At 43.5% G+C, this 21,793-nt stretch overlaps 1 protein-coding gene and 2 long non-coding RNA genes across 4 annotated transcripts in view; 2 read left to right on the forward strand and 1 right to left on the reverse strand.

The window, feature by feature from the left end:
* LOC131424607 (uncharacterized) overlaps positions 1-21,793 on the forward strand; it is an 82,359-nt gene that overhangs the window by 23,720 nt on the left and 36,846 nt on the right. The gene's annotated exons all lie outside the window — the stretch shown is intronic.
* Cxcl17 (C-X-C motif chemokine ligand 17) lies at positions 238-15,976 on the reverse strand. Of its 2 annotated transcripts, XM_058583009.1 has the most exons (5): positions 15,710-15,976; positions 5,567-5,647; positions 4,539-4,640; positions 1,748-1,975; positions 238-665 (listed from the first exon to the last, which is right to left on the reverse strand). In XM_058583009.1, exons 1-4 carry the CDS (start codon positions 15,783-15,785, stop codon positions 1,785-1,787), a joined length of 450 nt encoding a protein of 149 aa, XP_058438992.1. In that variant the 5' UTR covers positions 15,786-15,976; the 3' UTR covers positions 238-665; positions 1,748-1,784. The 2 variants fall into 2 exon arrangements, with proteins under 2 accessions (XP_058438992.1, XP_046311640.1); XM_046455684.2 differs by lacking the exon at positions 1,748-1,975 and having other exon boundaries at positions 15,710-15,948.
* Positions 16,432-21,720, forward strand: LOC124100243 (uncharacterized). Its single transcript, XR_006854200.2, has 2 exons — positions 16,432-21,100; positions 21,226-21,720. It is a non-coding gene; the product is annotated as an uncharacterized LOC124100243 (long non-coding RNA).

The raw sequence follows: 21,793 nt of genomic DNA on the forward strand, positions 1-21,793 counted from the left end.
TAAGACAATGTCTGATTCATGGCTATACCTGCTTTGCTCCACCTACTCTTACTTCAGAAAGGTTTGTTGATTGAGTGAAAGAATAAAAAGTTGGGCAGTGGAGAAAGATTGAGGGTCATGAGCAGGGAGAAGTAGGTGGAGAATCCGGGTTGGGTTTGGCATGAACAGGGTAAAGTGAGTCATCTGGATTCAGTGTGAGTTGTCAGACCCCATTTAGAAGAAATGATTTTGACCTAGTACATTTAAAAACATTTATTGATTTCTGTTTGCTACTTTCCAGGTGGTATTTAATGATAAGTGAGACCAGCAAGGAGAGTGGGGTTTCCTAGATCCTTTCACATAGTTAAGCTGAAGCCCAGGTAAGGGAGGGCACAGAAAAAGACTGGCAAGAGGAGGCTGCACTAGAGGGAGCAATAATCCATGATGTTGGAAAAAGGTGCCATCTGATAGGACTGGAATGATGGTGGAGGTGGGGGGACAGGGAGTGGGGAAGAATAAGAACATGCTTTGGGTCCACTGCCTTTTTGGCTGAGAATTTGTGGAGAGAAGGCTCTCATCTCAGAGCTCTTACAAGGGCAGAGCAAAGCTTTCTAATTGACATTGTTGGAGAAATTGCCGGCAGGCTCTGGAATGCTTGTTTGACTTCCTGTGGTGCCTTCGGTGTCCTAGGGTACAAATAAAGGGGGGGTCAATGTTAAAAGCATGTTTAAAAATTTATTTTTTTAATTTATTTTTTTTAGTTGTTGATGGACATTTATTTTATTTATTTGTATGTGGTGCTGAGAATCGAACCCACTGCCTCTCGAATGCTAGGCAAGCACGTTACCACTGAGCCATAACCCCAGCCCTAAAATTGAATTTTTATGAGTGCTTTTTTTTTTTTTGATACTGAGAATTGAACCCAGGGGTGCTTAACCACTGAGCCACATCCCCAGCCCTTTTAAATATTTTACTTAGAGACAGGGTCTTGCTGAGTTGCTAAGTGCCTTGCTAAGTTGCTGAAGCTGTCTTTGAACTCAAGGTCCTCCTGCTTCAGCTTCCCAAGCTGCTGGGATTACAGGTGTGTGCACCTGGCTTATGAGTGCTTTTAAAATTATAAGAGTAAGACTTGTACAGTGGAAAATATTTAAATGAAAAAAATTTATCCAGCAAAAAGCAAAATGCTTCCTATAACCTCAACACTATACCCTCCTCCTTAGAGCTAACCATCATTAAAAGTTTGTCAAATATTTCCCCAAATCTTTTAATAAACATAATAGTTTAGTTTAAAAAATAAAAAATTATGCCATATGTATTGCTTTGCCCTTCACCCTGAACAAATATTTTATTATAAACAATATTATACATGTGTAGAAATTCATAAAGTTATGTATAGAGGCAGAACTCTCATAAATGGGATTAGTGGCCGTATAAAAGAGGCCAAGAGAGCTGATTCGTCCCTTCTGCCATGTGAGGACACAGCTAGGAGCCATCATCTATAAAGCAGAAAGTGGGCCCTCAGCAGACCCTGAATCTACTAACACCTTGATCTTGGGCTTCCCAATCTCCAGAACTGTAAGAAATAAATTTCTGTTGTTTATAACCATCCCATCCATGGTATTTGGTTATAGCAGTCCAAATGGAATAAGACAGTACATGATGGCTGGGCATGGGGGCGTGCCGGGTTTCTGTTCTCGCGACTAAAAGGCTCAGGGGTCACTCCAGTTAAACTGGGCTGCGCAAAATAACCACACAAGAGACACAATACCTTTTTCTTTGGGGTGGCTGTGACGGCTCCTCTGACCCTAAGGGTCCACAGGAAGAGAGAGAGCGAGAGCGCGGCTGACCCCTTTTATTGAGGAGAAGCTATTCAAATGAGGCAAGGGGTCAGGTTTCAGGGGGCTGAGTATCTTCATGATGTCCACTGTCAGCAGGTTGACTGACACCTGGGTAGGCCATACCCAAGGGCACAGTAATCTTCCATGGAAGATTCTATCTTAAACAGGGAAAGGGGTTATATTACAAACCCATGGGGCTGTAGCAAGACACACCCATGCACGAGACACCGACCCTCGACCCTCGGACCCAAGAAGGGTGGGGAAAGCTCTGCCACATTTCTTCAACCGAGCACCTCAGAGCGCCTCAGGACCCAGCCGGGGAGTGTGACTCAGTCGTGTAAGGTTGGTCTCCCACAGTGGCGCACACCTGTCATCCCAGCAGCTTGGGAGGCTGAAGCAGGAGGATTGGGAGTTCAAAGCCAGCCTCACCAACTTAGAGAGGCCCTAAGCAACTTAGAGACCCTGTCTCTAAATAAAACGTTAAAGGGCTGAGGGTGTGGCTCAGTGGTTAAATGCCCCTGGATTCAATCTCCACTACCAAAAATAAAATAAAATAAAATAAATAAAGTAAAATAAAGACAGTACACAAAAACATACTGTAGTTACTCCCTGTGTCTTGTTTTCTTCCTTCAAAATTATGGGGGCAAGATTTATTTATATTGTTAGGGATTGTACATTCACGCTGATGTGTGTGTACGCGTGTGCACACAAATATTCTAATGTATTATGACTTACCTATTCATTCTACTGTCAATGGACATTTGGTCAGTTTCCAGTTTAGGGTAGTTATGGCAATGCTGCTATGAAATTGTCATACACGTCTCCTGGTGTACTTTTGAGTATATACCTGATAGTGAAATTGCTTGGCCACATAGTTTAAAGTTTAGAAAATAACCATCAATGTTTTTCAAAGTGATTTACCAACTTACACTCCCATTAGCAGCATCTGAGAGTTTCTTTGCTCTACTCTCTGGCAACACTTAAACTTGTCAGACTTTAAAGTTTTTGCCAATTTGCTGATGAAACAGTGATGATCTTGTTTGGAATTCAATTTACATTTTTCCAATAATAAGTTTGAGTGTCATTTCACATGTTTGTTAGCTATTTGGATTTCCTTATCTGAGAAGTGACTATTTAACTCTTTTAACCTATCCATTGTATTGCCTGCCTTCTTGTTGTTGATTTGTGTGAATATTTTATGTATTCTCAGTACTAAATACTAATCTTTTTTGTTTTGTTTTCTTCTTTCTTCTTTTTGTTTAATTTAGAGACAGGGTCTTACTAAATTGCTTATGGTCTTGATAAGTTGCTGAGGCTGGCCTTGAACTTGCAATCCTCCTGCCTCAGCCTCCTGAGTCACTGGGATTACACATGGCAGTACTAATCCTCTGTGGGTTATATATGTTGCAGATATCATCTCCAACTCTGTAGTTTGTCATTGTATTATTTTGATAATTACAAATTTAAAATTTCAATGAAATCAGGTTTATCAATCTCTTCCTTTATGGTTTGTACATTTTGTATTCTGTTTACAAAATCCTTCCTTCTTATGAATTTGTCTTTCAAATTCACATTTTTAAAAAATATTCATTTTTTAGTTATAGGTGGACACAATATCTTTATTTTATTTTTATGTGGTGCTGAAGGTCGAACCTGGTACCTTACACATGGTAGTTGAGTGCTCTACTCTGAGCCACAACCCCAGCCCCTCAAATCAACTTAAACTTATTTTTTTACTTAATATATCATGAATTTCTTTTCAGTCAATATATTATAATTTACCTCATTATTTTTGACAGCTGCAGATTTGCCCAATTTTATTTGATGAACATTTACCCCCATTTATTTTTCAAGAAAAATACTACTGTAGTTTTTGTACATATATCTTTTTTTTGCTTTGTTTTGTTTTTTGGTGCTGGGGATTCAACCCGGGGATGCACTATCACTGAGATACACCTCCACCCCTTTTTATTTTGAGATAAGATCTCACTAAATTGCTGAGGCTGACCTTGAACTTGTGAGCCTCCTGTTTCTGTCTCCCAAGTAGCCAGGATTACAGTCCTGTGCCACTATATCTGGTTTACATATGTATCTTTAATAATTTCTTTAATATCTTTAATAATCATATTTCTCGAAATATGACTACTGGTCAGAAGGTATACTCATTTAAAAATTTTATAGGTACTGCCAAATTCACTTCCATCAAGAGAGTATAAGGATCCAGATTTATCCCATTCTTGATAATTCTTAAAACCTACTAGACTAGTTGTGTGTGGTGGCACAACCATGTAATCCTGGCTACTCGGGAGGCTGAGGCAGGAGATTGTGTGTCTGAGCAACAAGACAAGATCTCATCCCCCAAACTAACCAAACCCAAACCAGCCTCCCTAGGCAGGGGAGGAGTCATATTCTGTTGACCCTAACACTGGTGTCATCTTCAGAAATCAATGATCAGATCCTAATACCCCTTCTCCCTCCACTTTGATAAGCATCGAAGGCCTAAAACCTAGGAATTTGGCTAACCCTTTCCAGGACCAGGTGGCTGTACCCTGCTTTCCCTGTCTTCTTCTTTCTTCACAGGTCGGCATTGAGGACCCAGGGCCCAGACGTGTGCTTTTCCTTCCTGGCGTCCACTCCTCTTCTGTTCTCAGCCTCTGCTCCATCCCTAGTGACACCCAGGAGTGACTTTGGTTTAAGGAAGGCCAGTTTGTTGAAACTTACTGGTTTTCTTCACGCTGACTGTAGAATGATCACAGGGACATCGCTTCTTTGGCAGCCCGGCTGCTGTCATGGGTTTTTTCTTAGAGGCTCTCAGGAACCAATCTGAAATAACAGGCTGCTGCTCAGACAGGAGGGTCGGTGCGTTGGGAAGTAGGGGGGGGGGGGCGTTTCCTTTTCTACACTGCAGTGGGGGTGGGGAGAGGGGTCAACGCAGAACAGCTGGAAACCTCCAGCTATTTGAACACCAGGATTTATGAACTGTTTTACTGACTTCTAAAGATTTGGTTTAGAGGGAGATAGCATTGGGAAAATCACAGAATGAACAGTAAGATCTAGGCATTATCTTTTTTTTGTACTAGGGACTGAACCCAGGGGTGCTCAACCACTGAGCCACATCCCCAGACCTTTTAAATATTTTATTTAGAGACAGGGTCTCATTGAGTTGCTTAGGGCCTCACTAAATGGCTGAGGCTGACTTTGAATTTGTGATCCTCCTGCCTCAGCCTCCTAAGCCACTGGGATTACAAGTGTGCATCACTGAGCCTGGCAATATCTTTTTTTTTTTTTAATTAGTGCATTATAGTTATACATAATAGTTGGGTTTATTTTGACAGAATCATTCATGCACGTAGGCATTATCTTTGGAGGGCTGCTATACCTTGGGCAAATCATTTTATCTCTGTTTTCAGGTTTTTTTTTTTTTTTTGTGAGTTCAGTGAGGCTGAGAATAGGATCTAGGATGCTTTTGGAAAGCCAGGAAAATGTGACAATCCTTTTGGAAGACAGCCCTAGATTTTTTGGGGTAAAGAGGAAGGGGAAGAGGACAGCCTGAATTTTGGCCAGCTCCCCACTAGGCCTTGGAGGAGTCCAGTTCTTGCCTGAAACTCAGAAAGCAAGCCGGCAAGGGTGCTGCATGTTTTGGATGCTGAGGTCAGCTCGGAGAACATCTGCCCTGCTCTCAGAGGGGCTCCAGGGGGAGAGCTGGGGTCACTGTGGTGCCAGGGCTGTGTCCATGCTGAGTTACTGACCTTTGCACTCACATTCTTGGCTGCCTTTCAGGAGCCTCCTCCCAGAAGCCTGGCGTTGGTCCCTGTTGCCTCTGGCGACCCCTGTTGGAAGGAAACAGGTCACTTCCAGGCACCGGAAAGGGAAGGGGCCAACAGAAACCCCCTATTGTGCTACCTAGGTCAAGAATTTCCGTTTCATCTCTTTATTTGCTCTGGGGATCTAGGGTTCTTCAAGAGAGGAGTGTTTTAAATGGATAAAGAATAAGAGTTTTAAAATCTGGCTTAGAGAAAAGCTGAGCTGAAGGTTGGTGAAGAAAGAAAGGACTCTGATGGAAGAGAGGACAAAAGGTTAGGGGTTATCAGGACTGTACACCCTCTCCTTGTCCCCTACGTTCAAATCCTCATGACTTCAGGAGTGAAAACAAGGATCTCATTATTCCATTAACCAAGATTTCCACCTGACCTCCAAATTACTGTGTTTGGATTCACAATTCCAGTTCAAACTATACGAGGATGGTATTTGCATGTGTTCCTCTGGAACAAACACACTCCGCTTTTGGCCTCTATCCAAGCTGATTTTATTGGGTTAATATCTATCTATCTATCTGTCTGTCTATCTATCTTTTTTTGTTTTGCTACTGGGGACTGAACCTAGGGGCGCTTAACCACTGAATGACATCCCTAGCGCTTTTTTTTTTTATATATTTTATTGAGAGACAGGGTCTTGCTAAGTTGCTTAGGGCCTCGAAAATTTGCTGAGGCTGGCTTTGAACTCACCATCCTCCTGCCTCAGCCTCCTGAGCTACTGGGATTACAGGCGTGTAACATTGTGCTCAGCTTTAAAATTTATATATTTTTGAGACAGGGTCTTACTGTGTTGCCCAGGTTGACTTTGAACTCCTGGACTCAAGCAGTCCTCCTGCCTTAGTCTCCCAAATGGCTGGGACTATGGGCTTGTGCCACTACACCTGGCTTTAAAATAGTTTTCTGACAATCAAGGATGATGGCTTATAGACTTGAGATTCTCACCAGCTCTCGGAGGAGGGGCTAGCGGAGGGAATCAAAACAATAAGGTGCTGAGCCCAGAGGATACATCCTCTGCAGAGTGCACTCTGTACAGCAATATTTCCTATTGGAGTCGATTATGCCTTCACAGGGTTGCCTTTGTCTTTTTGGGGGGTGGATACTGGGGACTGAACTCTGGGGCACTCGACTATTGAGCCACATCCCCAGCCCTATTTTGTATTTATTTAGAGACAGGGTCTCACCGAGTTGCTTAGTACCTAACTGTTGCTGAGGCTGGCTTTGAACTCTTGATCCTCCTGTCTCAGTCTCCCAAGTCATTGGGATTAAGACTCATAACTTCCAGTATCTCTGAATGTCTGTTTTTTGGAGATGGGGTCCTTAAAGAGCTGATTAGGTTAAAATAAGATTGTTTGGTGGGCCCTAACTCACTGAGCCATGTCCTTTTAAGAAGATAAGATTTGGACACACAGGAGTGTGTGTACACAGCAGAATGGCCCTGCAAGGATCCAGTAAGAAGGTGGCTATTATGAACTGAATGTTCGTGTCCCCGTGAAGTGTGTATGTTGAAATCTTAATACTCAATGTATCAAGAAGTGAAGTCTTTGGGAAATAATTAGGTCATGAAGGTACGGCCCTCATGAATGGGATTAGTGCCCTTATAAAAGGGAACCCAGAGGGTTTTCTCACTCTTTCTGTCATGTGAAGACACAAGAAGCTAACTCTGTGCAACCTGGAAGAGGACCCTTATCAGAACCTAATCATACTGACACTCTGATCTCAGAAGTCCTGCCTCCAGAACTGTGGAATAAACTCCTGTTGTTTATAAGCCACTCAACCTGTGGTGATTTGTCATAGCAGCCCAAACTAAGACAGCAACCATTTGCAGGCCAAGTAGAAGAACCAAACCTGCGGAACCTCTGACCTTGGATTTCCAACCTCCAGAACTGTGAGAATATAAATTTCTGTTGTCTAAGCCACCGCCCCGTCTATGAAATTTTGTTATGCTGATCCTAAAACAAAATCATTCTCCATCACTAGACTTAGAACCAACAGTTCAGTAGTCATTCAGCTACTTTGCTCCTGGCACACGGCAGGCATTTGGTAAACGTTTGTTCAAATGAGTGGCTGGACAATTTAATTTGGAGAGGGCCCTTAGAGATCGTCTGGTCCAATTCAGGTTCCTATTTCCCAGACTTGTGCCCTTTCTGCTACACAGATGGAGGGTGTTACATCATTTCCCCAAGTGCTAGTTTTCAAATGTTCTCATGCTATTTAGAGAGTTGTAAAAGTAAACAGGCGTAGCCTCGGCTGGCTACCCTTTTCTCATATTTCACTTGTGCATGACCTCTACTCCTTGATCCACCAAAAAAACCCCACACAATATAAGAGCAAGAAAGAATCTTAGAGACCATTTAGTTGAATCCCTTAATTGAGGAGGGTTTTCATTCTAAATGTAATACAACTATATTGGAGAAAGTTTTGAGATATAACAAAAAACTCACTGTTCTTACTAAATGTTGGTATTTTGGTGTGTGATCTATATATGGTTTTCTTTATGTAGGGATAACCACAGTACACAAACGGATTTCTACCCCCCTTCATAGAGCATGATGATATTTCATCTTCATAATAGATATATTTTTAGAATTTATTTTTTTTAGTGATGATAGACCTTTATTTTATTTATTTTATTTTATATGCGCTGCTGAGAATCGAACCCAGGGCCTCACACATGGCAGGCAAGTGCTCTCCCACTGAGCCACAACCCCAGCCCCATAATAGATATTTTTAATGACTGCAACAAGTATCTGTTTTCCAAATTACTTAACTGTTTTCCCATTGCTGAATCTTTAGGTTGCTTTATGTTTAGACACTGACAAAAGTTTTTCATTTTTATAACTTTTTCTAAATTTTGGATTATTTTCTTGGGAAAGAGAATAAAAATCTCTCTCATTGGAAGAGAGTTCCGAAAGTGGAAATACTAGTGGAAATTTAAGAACAGTTCTTGTTTCTTCTTTCTTTCTTTCTTTCTGTACTTGGGATGGAACGTGGGAGTACTTGGATGGGGCTACATGCATTGAGCTACATCCCCAGCCCCATTTATTTATTTATTTAGAAACAGAGTCTTGTTAAGTTGCTTAGGGCCTCTGTAAGTTGCTGGGTCTGGCCTCAAACTTGTGATCCTCCTGCCTCAGCCTCCTGAATAGCTGGGATTGCCAGTGTGAGCCATTATGCTGGCCTTATGGTTCTTGATATTATCATCAAATTGCTTTCAAAGGGCTATAATAATGAACTAAATCACTATTTCTTTTTATTTTTGGATGAGGAAACTGAGCCCCAATGACAGCAAATGAAATGCCCAAGTTCACAAAGGTAATGTTAAACCCAGGTCCAAGATCCTTAGTCTGTTGTTATTATCATGACCCTACATGAAAGCTAGGCTCATACAGCTGAAAATGAGGCTGCTTGGAATTGTTGTATTATGTCTTCCAAACCTCAGGCAGTTAGGGACTATCTTTATGATTTTCTCTTTCTCTAGGGCCTTGTTAATTTGCTGAGGCTGGCTTTGAACTTGCAATCCTCCTGCCTCAGCCTCCTGAGCCACTGGGATTTATGATTTTTTCTATTACCACCTCAACTATTATCTACTTCATATATTTCCTCTAAATTTATTTTACAAAACAGTCTCATTCTGTGTGATATCATCTGTGAAGTTACAGGCTTGATGCATGCTTAGATCTTTTTCTAATAAACATTAAAACAAACATGTAATTACTGAGGTAAAAAAAAAATGTGAATTTATGTTTTACCTAAAATTAGTTTTGGGAAACCATGATACGTGGAATAAACAGAGCCTTTATATCCAGATAGACCTGGGGTTAGCGGCTGGCTTCGTCACTTAACTAGACAAGTCCCTCTGCTTCCTTGATTCTCGATTTCCCTTGAGTAAAATGAGAATAGTGGTCTCCATTTTGCAGAGTTCTGAGGAATTACGAGGTACCGTGAGTGCAGCCAGGCCTTCAGTACATGGTGATTATTATTGTGATTATTACTGTGGACTTCTAGTTATTTTTCAAAAATGGTGTCTATGCTGGAATATTAGATATGGAGCTTTCTGCTAAAAGGCATTTATTTGTTAAAAAGTTACTTGTTAGTTGGGGTACACACCTGTAATCCCAGCAATTTGGGAGGCTGAGGTGGAAGTATCACAAATTTGAGGCCAGTCTCAGCAATTTAGAAAGATCCTCTCAAAATTAAAAAAAAAAGTAAAAATATTTCTTGGAATTTATGGGGCTCAGGAAGTAATATGGTGATAGTGAAAAAAAAATAAAGTTAAAAAAAGGGTTGGGGACTTATCTCAGTGGTTAAGTGCCCCTGGGTTCAATCCAGAGTACAACAACAACAACAAAAGTTACTTGTTAGGAATTGTGGTACATCTATCACTATTTTGGTTTCCCAGTTCTACTATAAATTTGCTTTGTGATTTTAGCCAGCTTAACTCATTTGTGCCTCGTTTACCTGATTTGTAAAATGTAGTACATTAATGTTGTTATTTCCCAGCTCTGTCCATTAGAGAGTCTAGAAGTAATGGCAGCCACTAGCAAAGGTTGTATGTATTGCCCATCATTTGTAAAACAGCATTTTCCCATGAAAGGAACCTGGGTTCCCTGTAGAAGTGACTGATTTCAGGGCTGGGGTAAGAAAGTACAAGATGAACCTAGAATATATTGTAGTGTCAGAAAGCAAGAACTGCTCAAAAATAATGGGGGATATTAAAAGATCGCAAAAGTCGACTTGAATAAGCCCCAGTGGCCAATTCAGGTACAATATGAATAACAATAAATAATGATAGTAATGGATTATAACCCATAAATATCCATGAGTCCATTCTGATGGAAATAGATAATTGAATTAATCAGTAAAAGAAGGAGGAATAGCTTATCTCTCTCTCTCTCTTTTTCTTTCTTGTACTGGGGATTGAACCCAGGGGTGCTTTACCACTGAGCTACATCCTCAGTCCTTTTCTTACTTTTTATTTTGAGACAGGGTCTTGCTAAGTTGCTGAGGCTGGCCTTGAACTTGTGATACTCCTGCCTCAGCCTCCTGAGTCTCTGCTCCCTAGGATCACAGGTGCGCTCCACTGTGCCCGGTGCTCTTTCTTATAGTAGAATTCCAATGACTAAATGTAGAAGGAATGAAGGAAATGGAAAATCACTATGTGGTTAACACCACAGTAATCATCGTTGTAGGTAAGAGTCATTAATGAATTTAAAAAATTATTGATTGGGTAAAAGTATTATGATAAGGAGTAGGATATTTGCACAGTCTTCAAGTATCTCTCCACAGAACACTTATTAATTACAAGGGGGAAAACTGTAACTTTACAGTCAAGAAAACTAGCAGACACAACCTTAACCGATTAACATCACTAGCAACGAGAGATGGTCGCATGCTGAGTCTCCTTCTGTGGCGTACTGAGAAGGACACATCACTTCTGTGGTATTTTTGCCCTGTTATGATTTGGATTTGAGTGTCCTCTCAGAAACTCACGTGTCAGGCAGTGCAGGAATGTTGAGAGGTGATGTGATTAGATTATGAGATCTGAACCTCATCAGTAGATTACTAATTTGAATAGACGACTGAGTACTGAGTGATAATCGTCAGTAGGTGGGACGTGGCTGGAGGAAGTCAGTCACTGTGGCTTTGGGCTATATCTTGTCCCTGGCTCCTCTTTCTCTGTCCCCCCTCTTTCTGGCTGTCATAGGCTCACAGCTTTCCACCACCATACCCTTCCACCATGATGTTCTGTTTCATCTCAGACTGGGAGCAATGGAGTTGGCCAGCCATGGGCTGAGACTTCTGAAACTGTGAGCCCCAAATAAACTTTTCCTCCTCTAAGTTGTTCTTGTCAGGTATTTTGATCACAGTGATGAAAAGCTGACACATGCCCCAAATGAATAACCTGAACTTAGTCATGAGGAAGCATTGGATGAACCCAACTGGAGACATTTTGCAAAATACCTGCCCAGTATTCCTCAAAATAATCTCAAGGGCTGGGTGCACACCTGTGATCCCAGTGACTTGGGAGGCTGAGTCTGGAGGATTGGAAGTTAGAGAGTAGCCTCAGTAATTTAGTGAGACCCTATTTCAAAATAAAAAATAAAAAGGGCTGGGGATGTGGCTCAGTGGGTTCAATCCCTAATACTATTATTATTATTATTATTATTATTATCATCATCATCATCATCATCATCAAGGTATGAAAGAAGGAAGGACTGGGAAACTACCCTAGATTGGAGGATACCAAGGAGACAGAGCACTTTTATTCAGCGTAGGATCTTGAATCAAACTCTGAACTAGAAAAAGGACATACATGGGATAATTAACAAAAATTTAAATGTGAATTAGTTAACATTATTGTATCAGTGCCAATCTCCTATTTTTATAATCGTATTATGGTTATATAAGAAGTTATTTGAAAAAAGTGGATGAAGGAGGGCTGGGGTTGTGGCTCAGTGGTGGAGCACTTGCCTCACACATGTGAGGTACTGGGTTCGATCTTCAGCTCCACACAAAAATAAATAAACAAAATAAAGATATTGTGTCCATGTATAACTAAAAAAAATATTTTAAAAAAAGTGGATGAAGGATATACTGGAAATCTATTTTTACAGTTTTGAAAGTATGAGAAATGAAAGGAAAAAAAATTCATTAGATCTATGAGGACAAAGTGAATTAATGCTGTCTGTGTAGAGCGCTTAGAACAAAGCCTGCAACACAGGAGGGTGTGTGTGTGTGTGTGTGTGTGTGTGTGTGTGCGCGCGCGCATGCACATGCACATGTGCAGTATTGAGGATTGAACCCTAGGGTACTTTACCACTGAGCTACAACCTCAGCCCTTTTTATTTTTATTTTGAAGCAGAGCCTGTCTAAGCTGCCCAGGCTGGCTTCCTGTCTCAGCCTCCCAAATTGCTGGGATTACCGACGTGAGCCACACTGAGCCAGGCAACATAGAGTGCTTAATACATGTAAGGTATTATTATAAGCAATTTTATAAATAAGTAATATTACAAGAAGTAAATAATCTGTTATTATAAGTAACTTATTTCCTAATACTCTCACATTTTTTTTCCTTCCCTCTCTGCTGGGAAAAGCATATTGAAAAGCACAGATGTAGTTATTTTCAAAGGTAAAGTAAAGCCAGGTACGGTGGTGCATACTTATAATCCCAGCAGCTGGGGAGGCTAAGGCAGGAGGATCAGGAGTTCAAAGCCAGCCTCAGCAACTTAGTAAGGCCCTACACAACTTAGTGAGATCCTGTCTAAAACATACAAAGTTTAGCAAAAGGCCTGGGATGTGACTCAGTTATTAAGTTCAATCTCCAGTATCCAAAAAAAAAAAAAAAAGATAAAGTAAGATCAGATTTTGTTTTGAGAATTGTTTTGGACAGTGTGAGGTGTCATTCCTTCCATTATGAATTGGCTCAGACTTTGGCAGGATTGCAAAATTGCTTGGCTGAAAGCAAATCTGGAGCCCAGCCCCCGTCCATGGTGTGATTTGTGATAGCCACACTTGGTGGCACAGGGAGCCTTCCCCAGTTCATCGTGTGTTAGGAACTGTTTTCGAATTGCACTTGGTCTGTTTATTGACCTCTATTAGATATGGAAACTGACAAACCCCTCAAATAGTGAAGCCTGGGAAAAGGGGAGAGAGACAGAAAGCCATACATTGAGAGCGTTGATCCTTCCCCAGTACATTCTTTCCTGGTGATTAAACAAGCCCTGGGGAGGAGGTGTCCAAAGCATTGATCCTTTGCTAAACAAATCCTTTCCAGATACCAACCAGTGCCCTCCATCCATTCCAGTAAGTAAATCCCAGATACTGACTGCTGACCCCAAACCCCCTCCCATTTCACTCAGTAAAACAGACCCCAAATTCCTGAGTGCCCAAACTGACACATTCATTAACTAACTCACCTCTCAGTAGAACCTATAGAAGCCCAGTCCCCTCCTTTGTTCAGTGACTTATTTTCCACCTGGAAAGTGGGCCCATCGTTCCTGAATAAAAGGCTGAAATGATATGTGAAGTTTGTGTCCAGCCTGGTTCTTTTGTGCTAACAATCTCTTTCTAGATGAATGTTGTAGGTCATTTAATCTTTGCAAGTCCGTGTGATAAATGTTATTTTATGTGTTTTATTATTATTGTTATATTTGGTACTGGGGATTGAACCCAGGGGTACTTAACCACTGAGCCACATCCCAGCCCTTTTTATATTTTATTTTGAGACAGGTCCTCGCCAAGTTGCTGAGGCTGGCGTTGAGCTTGTGATCCTCCTGCCTCAGCCTCCCTAGTTGCTGTATTTCAGGCTCGCACCACTGCACCCGGTTATTTTATGTGTTTTAATATGGTGACACTGAGACTCGAAGCACTTAAATGACTTGTGGAGAGTTGGAAAGTGAGTGGGTAGAGTTGGTATTTGGATCTGGGTCCTAATAACTCAAATGCTGAATCTAAACATGTGACCAGGTTTAAGAACTATTGGAATAGAGCCGTGGTTCTCCACTGGGAGTGTCAATGCCCCCCCCTGCCCCGCCAGGAAACATTTAGCAATGTCTGGAAGTATTTTTAGCTTTCTTTTTTTTTGGGGGGGGGAATACCAGGAATTGATCTCAGGGGCACTCAACCACTGAGCCACATCCCCAGCCCTATTTTGTATTTTTATAGACAGGGTCTCACTGAGTTGCTTAGCGCCTTGCTGTTGCCGAGGCTGGCTTTGAACTTGCAGTCCTCTTGACTCAGCCTAGCATTTTTTTAGATTTCTTAACTGGAGCGTGTTGAGGAGGGAAGAGGCCACTCTTGGCGTCCAGTGGGTAGATGCCATATTACAATACAAAGAACAGCCCCCACAACAAAGACTTGTTCAGCCCCAAATGTCAATAGAGCTGCTATCAAACTCTGGTATAGAGAGTCTCAAAGGAGCAATATTTTGTACTTGGAAACCTGAGGACTTGGCTAATATTTACTGTGTCCTGTGCTGGATAATGTGAGGGACATGGCCCATTTGTGCCACCAGGGAGGTTACAGTTAGAAGGCAGGGGCAGGGGATGGAGGGCGCACGAACACTTTCAATACAGGCAGAATATGATCAATGCAAAAAGAGAGTCAAGTTAGGGCTGAGCCCGCTCCGTGAGGGGAGCACCCTATCTGTCTGGGAGGAATCTAGGGAGGCTTGGGGGAGGAGATGGCTTTGGATCTGGAGGAGGAAAACAGCAGAACCTGTTTTGGGAACAGCAGGGAGTCAGGGTGGAGCAGAGAGTCTTGGTGTTGAGCAGAGGTTCAGGGCTGGAAAAGCAGGTCTGAGTGGAGCCCAGGCTGAGGAATGCCAAACACAGTACAAGCAATGGCACTTCAAGTAGCCCTGGGATGGGATGGTGCTCTGGAGGAGACACACACAAGGGGACAAGCTCTCCACTGTGCACAGGGCTGAGCCACTTTGGCTATGCCTCACCAAAGCTCTGCTTCCCAGAAGGTGAGCTGCTTCAGGGCTTGGTACGGTTAGAACTTGTGGGTTCTGCCTGGCAATCGCAGTTTTCTGCTTTACCACAGTACCGTTAAATACCATTAAAAATTGTCAGTGGCATCTCTAGGGCAGTATGAGGAACATGGGACTTCTTTAGCTTCTGTGAGTGTACACTTACCTTCACATCCAGTCACCTCTGCCACATAGTTTGGCCCTGGGGAAATTTATTCCTCTTCTGGAAAAGGAGTTGGAGGGGAGAAGGGGAAATCTTGGTTGAGCTAGTGTGTGTGTGTGTGTGTGTGTGTGTGAGAGAGAGAGAGAGAGAGAGAGAGAGAACAGTATATCTTTTTTTTTTTTTGTACTTGAGATTGAACCCAGAGGTGCTTTACCACCGAACTATACCCCTGGCACTTCTTGCTAAGGTGCCCATGTTCGCTTCAAACTTAAAGTCCTCCTGCCTCATCCTCCAAGTAGTGACATTACAGGTGCGTGCCACAGCCCCTGGCCTTACAATATCTTCGTAGCAAAAGGAGCTACGTTTTAACACATGTGTGGCCTGTTTTAACACGTTTTCTGCCCCCTTTCTCCCCCCTTTATAGAAAATCAATCTTATTTACCTGAGTTCGGGTTGCTAGAGACCATGGACATCAGCAGTAGTGGCAGAAACAGGAGGGTCAAGATCAGAACCTTCATGGTGGCTGTGGGTGGTGCTGGAAGCTGCTTGCCCCAGTCAGAGGTTCCCAATTTCTTGGGAAGGCCCAGGCGCAGCACTCAGGGTGGTGGTCAGCACCTCAGTCCCAGGCTGGTGTTCCCTTCGGAGGGTAAGAACAGGAAAGGCACTGCTGCCCTTGTGGTTAGATAACAGACCGGACCAGGTGCTTTACGGGAATCTGGGAGGTAAAACTCGTCAAACAAAAGAAATGCAGCATTCTTAAGCACATAAGTGACTGATAACTTGGCAGCAATACCTGTTCCTTCTGGTCCTCCTTCTTACCTGCCCACCCCACCGGGTGCTCTGATATCTTCAAGACTTTTTTCTTATTCAAATTTCCTTATACCTTTCAGCGACTGTCTCTAGTGACAAAGTGGGAACTGAGGGTTGACCAGAGAGGAGGACACGTCTGTTTTCTCTTGCTCTTCTCATTTCTGTTCCTGGCAAAGGATCGGCAGCGGTAGTGGCGCTGCCTGGGAAGTGGCCGGTCCTCTGTTTACCATTCTTACTATTCTTTAGCCGTGGAAGGTGATCAGGACCCAGAAGAAGCAGTTCTCCTTTGCCCAGAATGCTGCCCGGGAGCAGTGGGCAAGACCAGCCTCGCTGTTCATCAGGAAGATGGCTGGGGCTTAGCTGCTCCAGTCTAAAGGAGAGGGAACCGGCTTCAGGTCCCAGAGGGCCGGAGAAACAGGAATCCCAGGCGGGAAGGAGCCTTTCAGCCCCAGGCTGCTGGGGCTCCTGGCTACTGACCTTGTTTGGATGCTGCTTCAGGGCAAAATTAGAAAGTTAATAATACTTACAGTAAACGTGGAGCGTTATTGTGATAGTCCACTTTGCATGATCGTGACGAAAGGCCTGAAATAATCGGCTTATAAGGAGGAAGGTTTATTTTGGCTCCTGGTTTTCAAGGTTTCAGTTCATGGCTAGTTGTTCCTGATGCTTTGGGGCCTGTGGAGGGGGCCATAGGAGATGATGGAGGAAACTGCTCACCTCCTGGCAGCCAGGAAGAAGAGACAGGAAGGAGCCAGGGTCTCAATGTCCCCTTCAAGGCCACACTCCCAGTGATCCCAGTGATCAGTGAAAGAATTCTTTTCTTTTTTTTTTTTTGGTATTGGGGATTGAACCCAGAGGCACTTAACTACTGAGCCACATCCTCAGCCTCTTTTTTATTTTTTTTTAAATTGTAGTTGGACTCAATCCTTTATTTTATTTATTTATTAATTTTTTTGGTAGTTGTAGATGGACAGAATGCCTTTATTTTATTTGTTTATTTTTATGTGGTGCTGAGGATGGAACCCAGGGCCTCAAGCGTGCTATGCCAGTGCTCTACCGCTGAGCCACAATCCCAGCCCTCCTCAACCCTTTTTAATATTTTATTGAGATAGGTTCTTACTGAGTTGCTTAGGCCCTCACTCAGCTGAGGCTGGCTTTGAACTCGCGATCCTCCTGCCTCAGCCTCCTGAGCCACTGGGATTACAGGCCTGCTCCACTGTACCCGACAACCTAACTTTTTTCCTGGGGGCTCTACCTCCTAGGGGTTCACCACCTCCTCATAGCACCACAGGCTAATCAAGCCTTTAACGCACGGACCTTTGGGGGTCATTCACAATCCAGTCTGTGACGGTTGTGGAACTTTAGCAACTCACAAACTTGGTGTCTGTTCTGGAGACTTTAGGAATGTGTCAAAGAAGGGGAAGAGATGCAGCGTGAATGCCTGGTGGTATTTGTAGAGGCTAAAGGAATAAACGACAAGGAGGTCCTACCTGGAAGCCCCCACTTAGGAGGATGGTGGGATGACACTGGATCCCAAGAGAAGGAAAGACCCAAGGCACGGGTCAAATTCTTTTTGATTTTTCCATTCCTTCCCCCTCAGTTTTCAAATCATCTTGGCCTATTGTCGTGTAGGGGAGTCGATTAGTCAGTGAAAACTGTCCCAGAATCCAAGGCTCTGGCTTGACCTGATACAAACCACTGGTGTGGCTTCTTTCTAGAAAATTCTAGAAGTGGTTTTTGTTTTCAGGGGGCCAAGTCTAAACAAGGGGATAACATATGCTTCATAAAACCTAAAGGTATAAGTGGAGTCAACTTTCAGAGACGGCAGAAGTTCACGGGAGACAGAGTGACCCTGTTCAGGTGGCACGTGAGCCGGTCTCATGGTGTGGGGCAGAATTTGGGCTGGTGGGGAGCAGAGAGGGGGATGGGGCAGAGGAGCGTCAGGAGGGTGGAGTCTCCCAGGGCAGCGGCTGTCCATGGCTCATTTTGGTATTCTCAGGGCCTGGCGCTCCACTCCACTCCATCATCCTCCCTAACCCCTGACCTAGGCCCTTGGAGGGTGTGTGGACAAGCAATTCAGTAGAAGGAAAAAAACCTTACTGAGAAATGCGCATATGTAGGCGTGGGGCCTGACCATCAGTCTACCTGACGTCACTGTGGGGCCAGGGAGCTCCTCAGACCTTCCTCCAGGTCCCCTCTCTCTGTTTACCCTGTCCCCGCAGGCCCTGGCTCCCTGTCAGTTCTCTCAGTATGGTTTTCCCCTCCATGGACTTGGGGTGGGTGTACCATGGGAGGGAGCTGAGGGTCCTTCAGGTTCATCGATGTAAAGCACCCATAATCTGGGCGCAGTAGTGCGGGTCTGTAATCCTGGCGACTCAGGAGGCTGAGGCAGGAGGATTACGAGTTCAAGGCCAGCCTGGGCAACTTAGCAAGACCCTGTCTCAAAATAAAAAAATAAAAAATGCTGGGGATGGAGCTCAGCTGTTGTACACCACTGGGTTCACTCCCTAGAACTTCAAAACACACACACACACACACACACACACATACACACTGACAACTCCTTATGGCCCATCTTGGGAACATTGTTGTGTCCAAAGAGTCTGACTTAAAAAAAAAATTTTAGTTGTAGATGGACACAATACATTTATTTTGTTTTATTAGTTTTTATGTGGTGCTGGGGATTGAACCCAGGACCTCACATGTGCTAGGCAAGCGTTGTGCCACTGAGCAACCACCCCAGCCCCGAGTCTGACTTTTAAAGGTCTCCTCCCTGGAAGAAGACAGGTGAGAGTAGGGAGCAGACGCCACTCTCCTTTGGCTATTTGGTTTCCCCATTCATTCCTGCAGTTGGCCAGCGTTCAAGAATCTTTGCTGACCAACTCCACGCTTCATGTTGCTGTTACTCAGACATTAATCAATAAAGGCTGGAGCGCCTGATGAGAACCTGGTATTTGCTAGATGTTGGATACCGAGCAGAGCAAGGTTTGAAGCCATCTCTGAGCAGCTCCTGCAATCTGCATAGTTATGGAGTTGTGTTCCCCTGCCCCACTTCACAGAAGCAGAAGTTAAAGTGCAGGGAGGTCTAATCAACTTAGCGAGACTCCATTTCAAAATAAAAAATAAAAAGGGCTGTGGATGTGGCTCCGTGATGAAGCTCCTATGGGTTCAACTCCCAGAACATACATACATACATACATACATACATACATACATAAAATAAAGTGCAGGGAAGTTATCTGATTAGCTTAAATGCTGTTGGTCAGTCTCAAGGACACAACATTAAAACAGGTTTCCTGACTTACTAGATTTTCTTTAAAATGCTGCCGCATACCCAAATGTCCTTATAGGAGAGTCAGCATATTCAGAACAAAGTGGGAGTCCAAGACACACTCATTAGCCATAAAGAAATGCTCAGTCTAATTGTGACTGTGCAAGGGACCATCTGGAACACTTACAGTCTCTCTCCCTCTGTCTCTTTTTTTACGCTTTGAGCTTGAAAGGAAGAACCAAGAAAATCAGGAGTGGAAGGTTTTTCACAAGGGATTAATAAAATGAATGCAAAAATGCAGCATTTACCTCTAACCTGATATTTGGCACTGAACTGTAGGCATCTGGCTTTGAATTGGGTTCCCTCCATGGCCTGAGGTCTGTGTGATCAGGGACCAGGTCCACTTCCTCTTTGTTGTTTCCGTGCACAGGGGCTGATAAATATCCCTTAAAAAATAAAACTAAATAAGAAAGATAGCCAGGCAGGTGGCCCACACCTGTAATCCCAGCGGCTCTGGAGGCTGAGGAAGGAGGATCACAAGTCAAGGCCAGCCTCAGCAACTTCGCGAGGCCCTAAGCAACTTAGCAAGACCCTGTCTCCAAATAAAAAAATAAAAAGGCCTGGATGTGTGGCTCAGTGGTTAAGCGCCCCTGGGGTTCAATCCCCAGGACCAGAAAAGAAGTATAAACCTATGCAGGCATGGGGCAACTAAAACAGCACAAGTAGGAAAAATCACTCCTCCCAAATCTGCTGAGGTGGTGTGTGACTTTCTAAATACGGGTGCAGTGTGGAAACAGGTATTCCTGTGCCTGGCTGGCCTGGTTGGAACACTCCCAGGGTTCACTTGCTGTAGGGCTTCTGATTATGTCATTTGGAAAATGGCTCAGAGAAAGCCATGGTTGGTGCATGGTCGTTGTTTGCAAGCATTCAAAGGTTTGCTGTGTGAAAAGGTATTAGATTTATTTGGGGGCAACGGAGTAGGACTAGTGTTGGTGGGTGTACATTGTTTGGTTCAGGGAGAAAAGGAGCTGTCACAGGAAAAGGTAGTTTCCTTGGAAAATTACATGTTTACTGGCAGAGTTCAGGGAGGGCTGGGTGACTGAAAATGCCTGTCACCATGCTTTTCTTTATGTGTGGGGTGATGCTGGGGATTGAAACCAGGAAGTGCTCCACCACTGAGCTACCTATCCCATTCTTTTAAAAAAAATTTATTTTAAGACAGTCTCACTAAGTTTCTGAGGCTGGCTTCAAATTTGCAATCCTTCTGCCTTGGCCTCCCAAGTTGCTGGAAGTATAGGCTGAGCCACACTGTGTTCAGCTGTCACACAATGATTTTTAATGTTACAAAGGCAGAACCTGGCTGGGAATCCAAGTTTTCCCCTAATACCACATTATTGGATATTATAAAAACTACCTTTTAAATGTAACGTTGCTCTCGGGTGCAGGCTGAACTCAATCTCTGACAGTTACTTGCAGTCATTGTGTGCAGTTGTGATTCTCTTATCACACCTGGGACTGGACTTCACCCCCCTTCCAACCCTCCCCCTCGGCTAATGAAAATGGAGTTAAGGGCACTTGCACACCATGGCCACAAGGTGGCAGCATCGCCTCATTGGTGTTTCCTAAGAAGGCTGCCTGGTGTGGGCAACCAGGAGAGAGAGGCTGTTAGGATCAGGGTACAAAGAAGGGTACAAAGGGTACAAAGAAGGCTGAACAGGCCCCCTCCCCCTCCTGTGAAGTGACAGAATTGAGGTGAGTGTGAAATAGTTTCATTTTGGGATTGGAAGTCAGTTTAGAGAAGTGCTTTTCAAACTTCAACGTGATTTTGGATCATTTAAATGCAGATTCTGATTTTCTTTCTTTCTTTTTTGTAATAGAGATGGGGTGTTGCTCTGTTTACCAGGCTGGCCCCAAACCCAGGGGCTCAAAGGATCTTCCTGCCTCAGCCTCCTGAATAGCTTGGACAAGAGATACATGCCACCATGCTCTCAGGCTGAGGTTCTGCATTTCTAAAATGCTTTTGGATCATGCCATTGCTGCTGGCTGGAGGACCACACTTTGAAAAGTAAAGCTTTGGAAGTCGTTTGATTAATTCTCACTGCACTTGATTTATAGATGGAGAGAAGAAAGACTGGAGAGAGAATGTAAACTCACCTTCTTGCACTTAAGCCCCGAGCTGCTTAGTCCAGCGAACACTCCCTACATCCTGAGGCCCCCTTTCCTGTTAGTGCCACCTCCTTAGTTGAGGAACTCAAAACTCCCATATTAACCACCCCCATTCGTCTTTGCTCAAGGTGTCCTTTTGGTTACTCCCTTACTCAGATTTTTCGATGGCTCTTCTGAAATCAATTACAAGATCAAGTTCAAACGTCTCTGTATGGTTTCCATGACCTTATGACATGCGGTCGGTCTCATTTTAGCAAACTTACCTAACTTCCCTATTTT

This window comes from Marmota monax, unplaced genomic scaffold (genome assembly GCF_021218885.2).
Source record: "Marmota monax isolate L192 unplaced genomic scaffold, Marmota_monax_Labrador192_F-V1.1 WCK01_AAM20220418_F8-fsc00149, whole genome shotgun sequence".
NCBI classification, from domain to species: Eukaryota; Metazoa; Chordata; class Mammalia; order Rodentia; family Sciuridae; genus Marmota; species Marmota monax.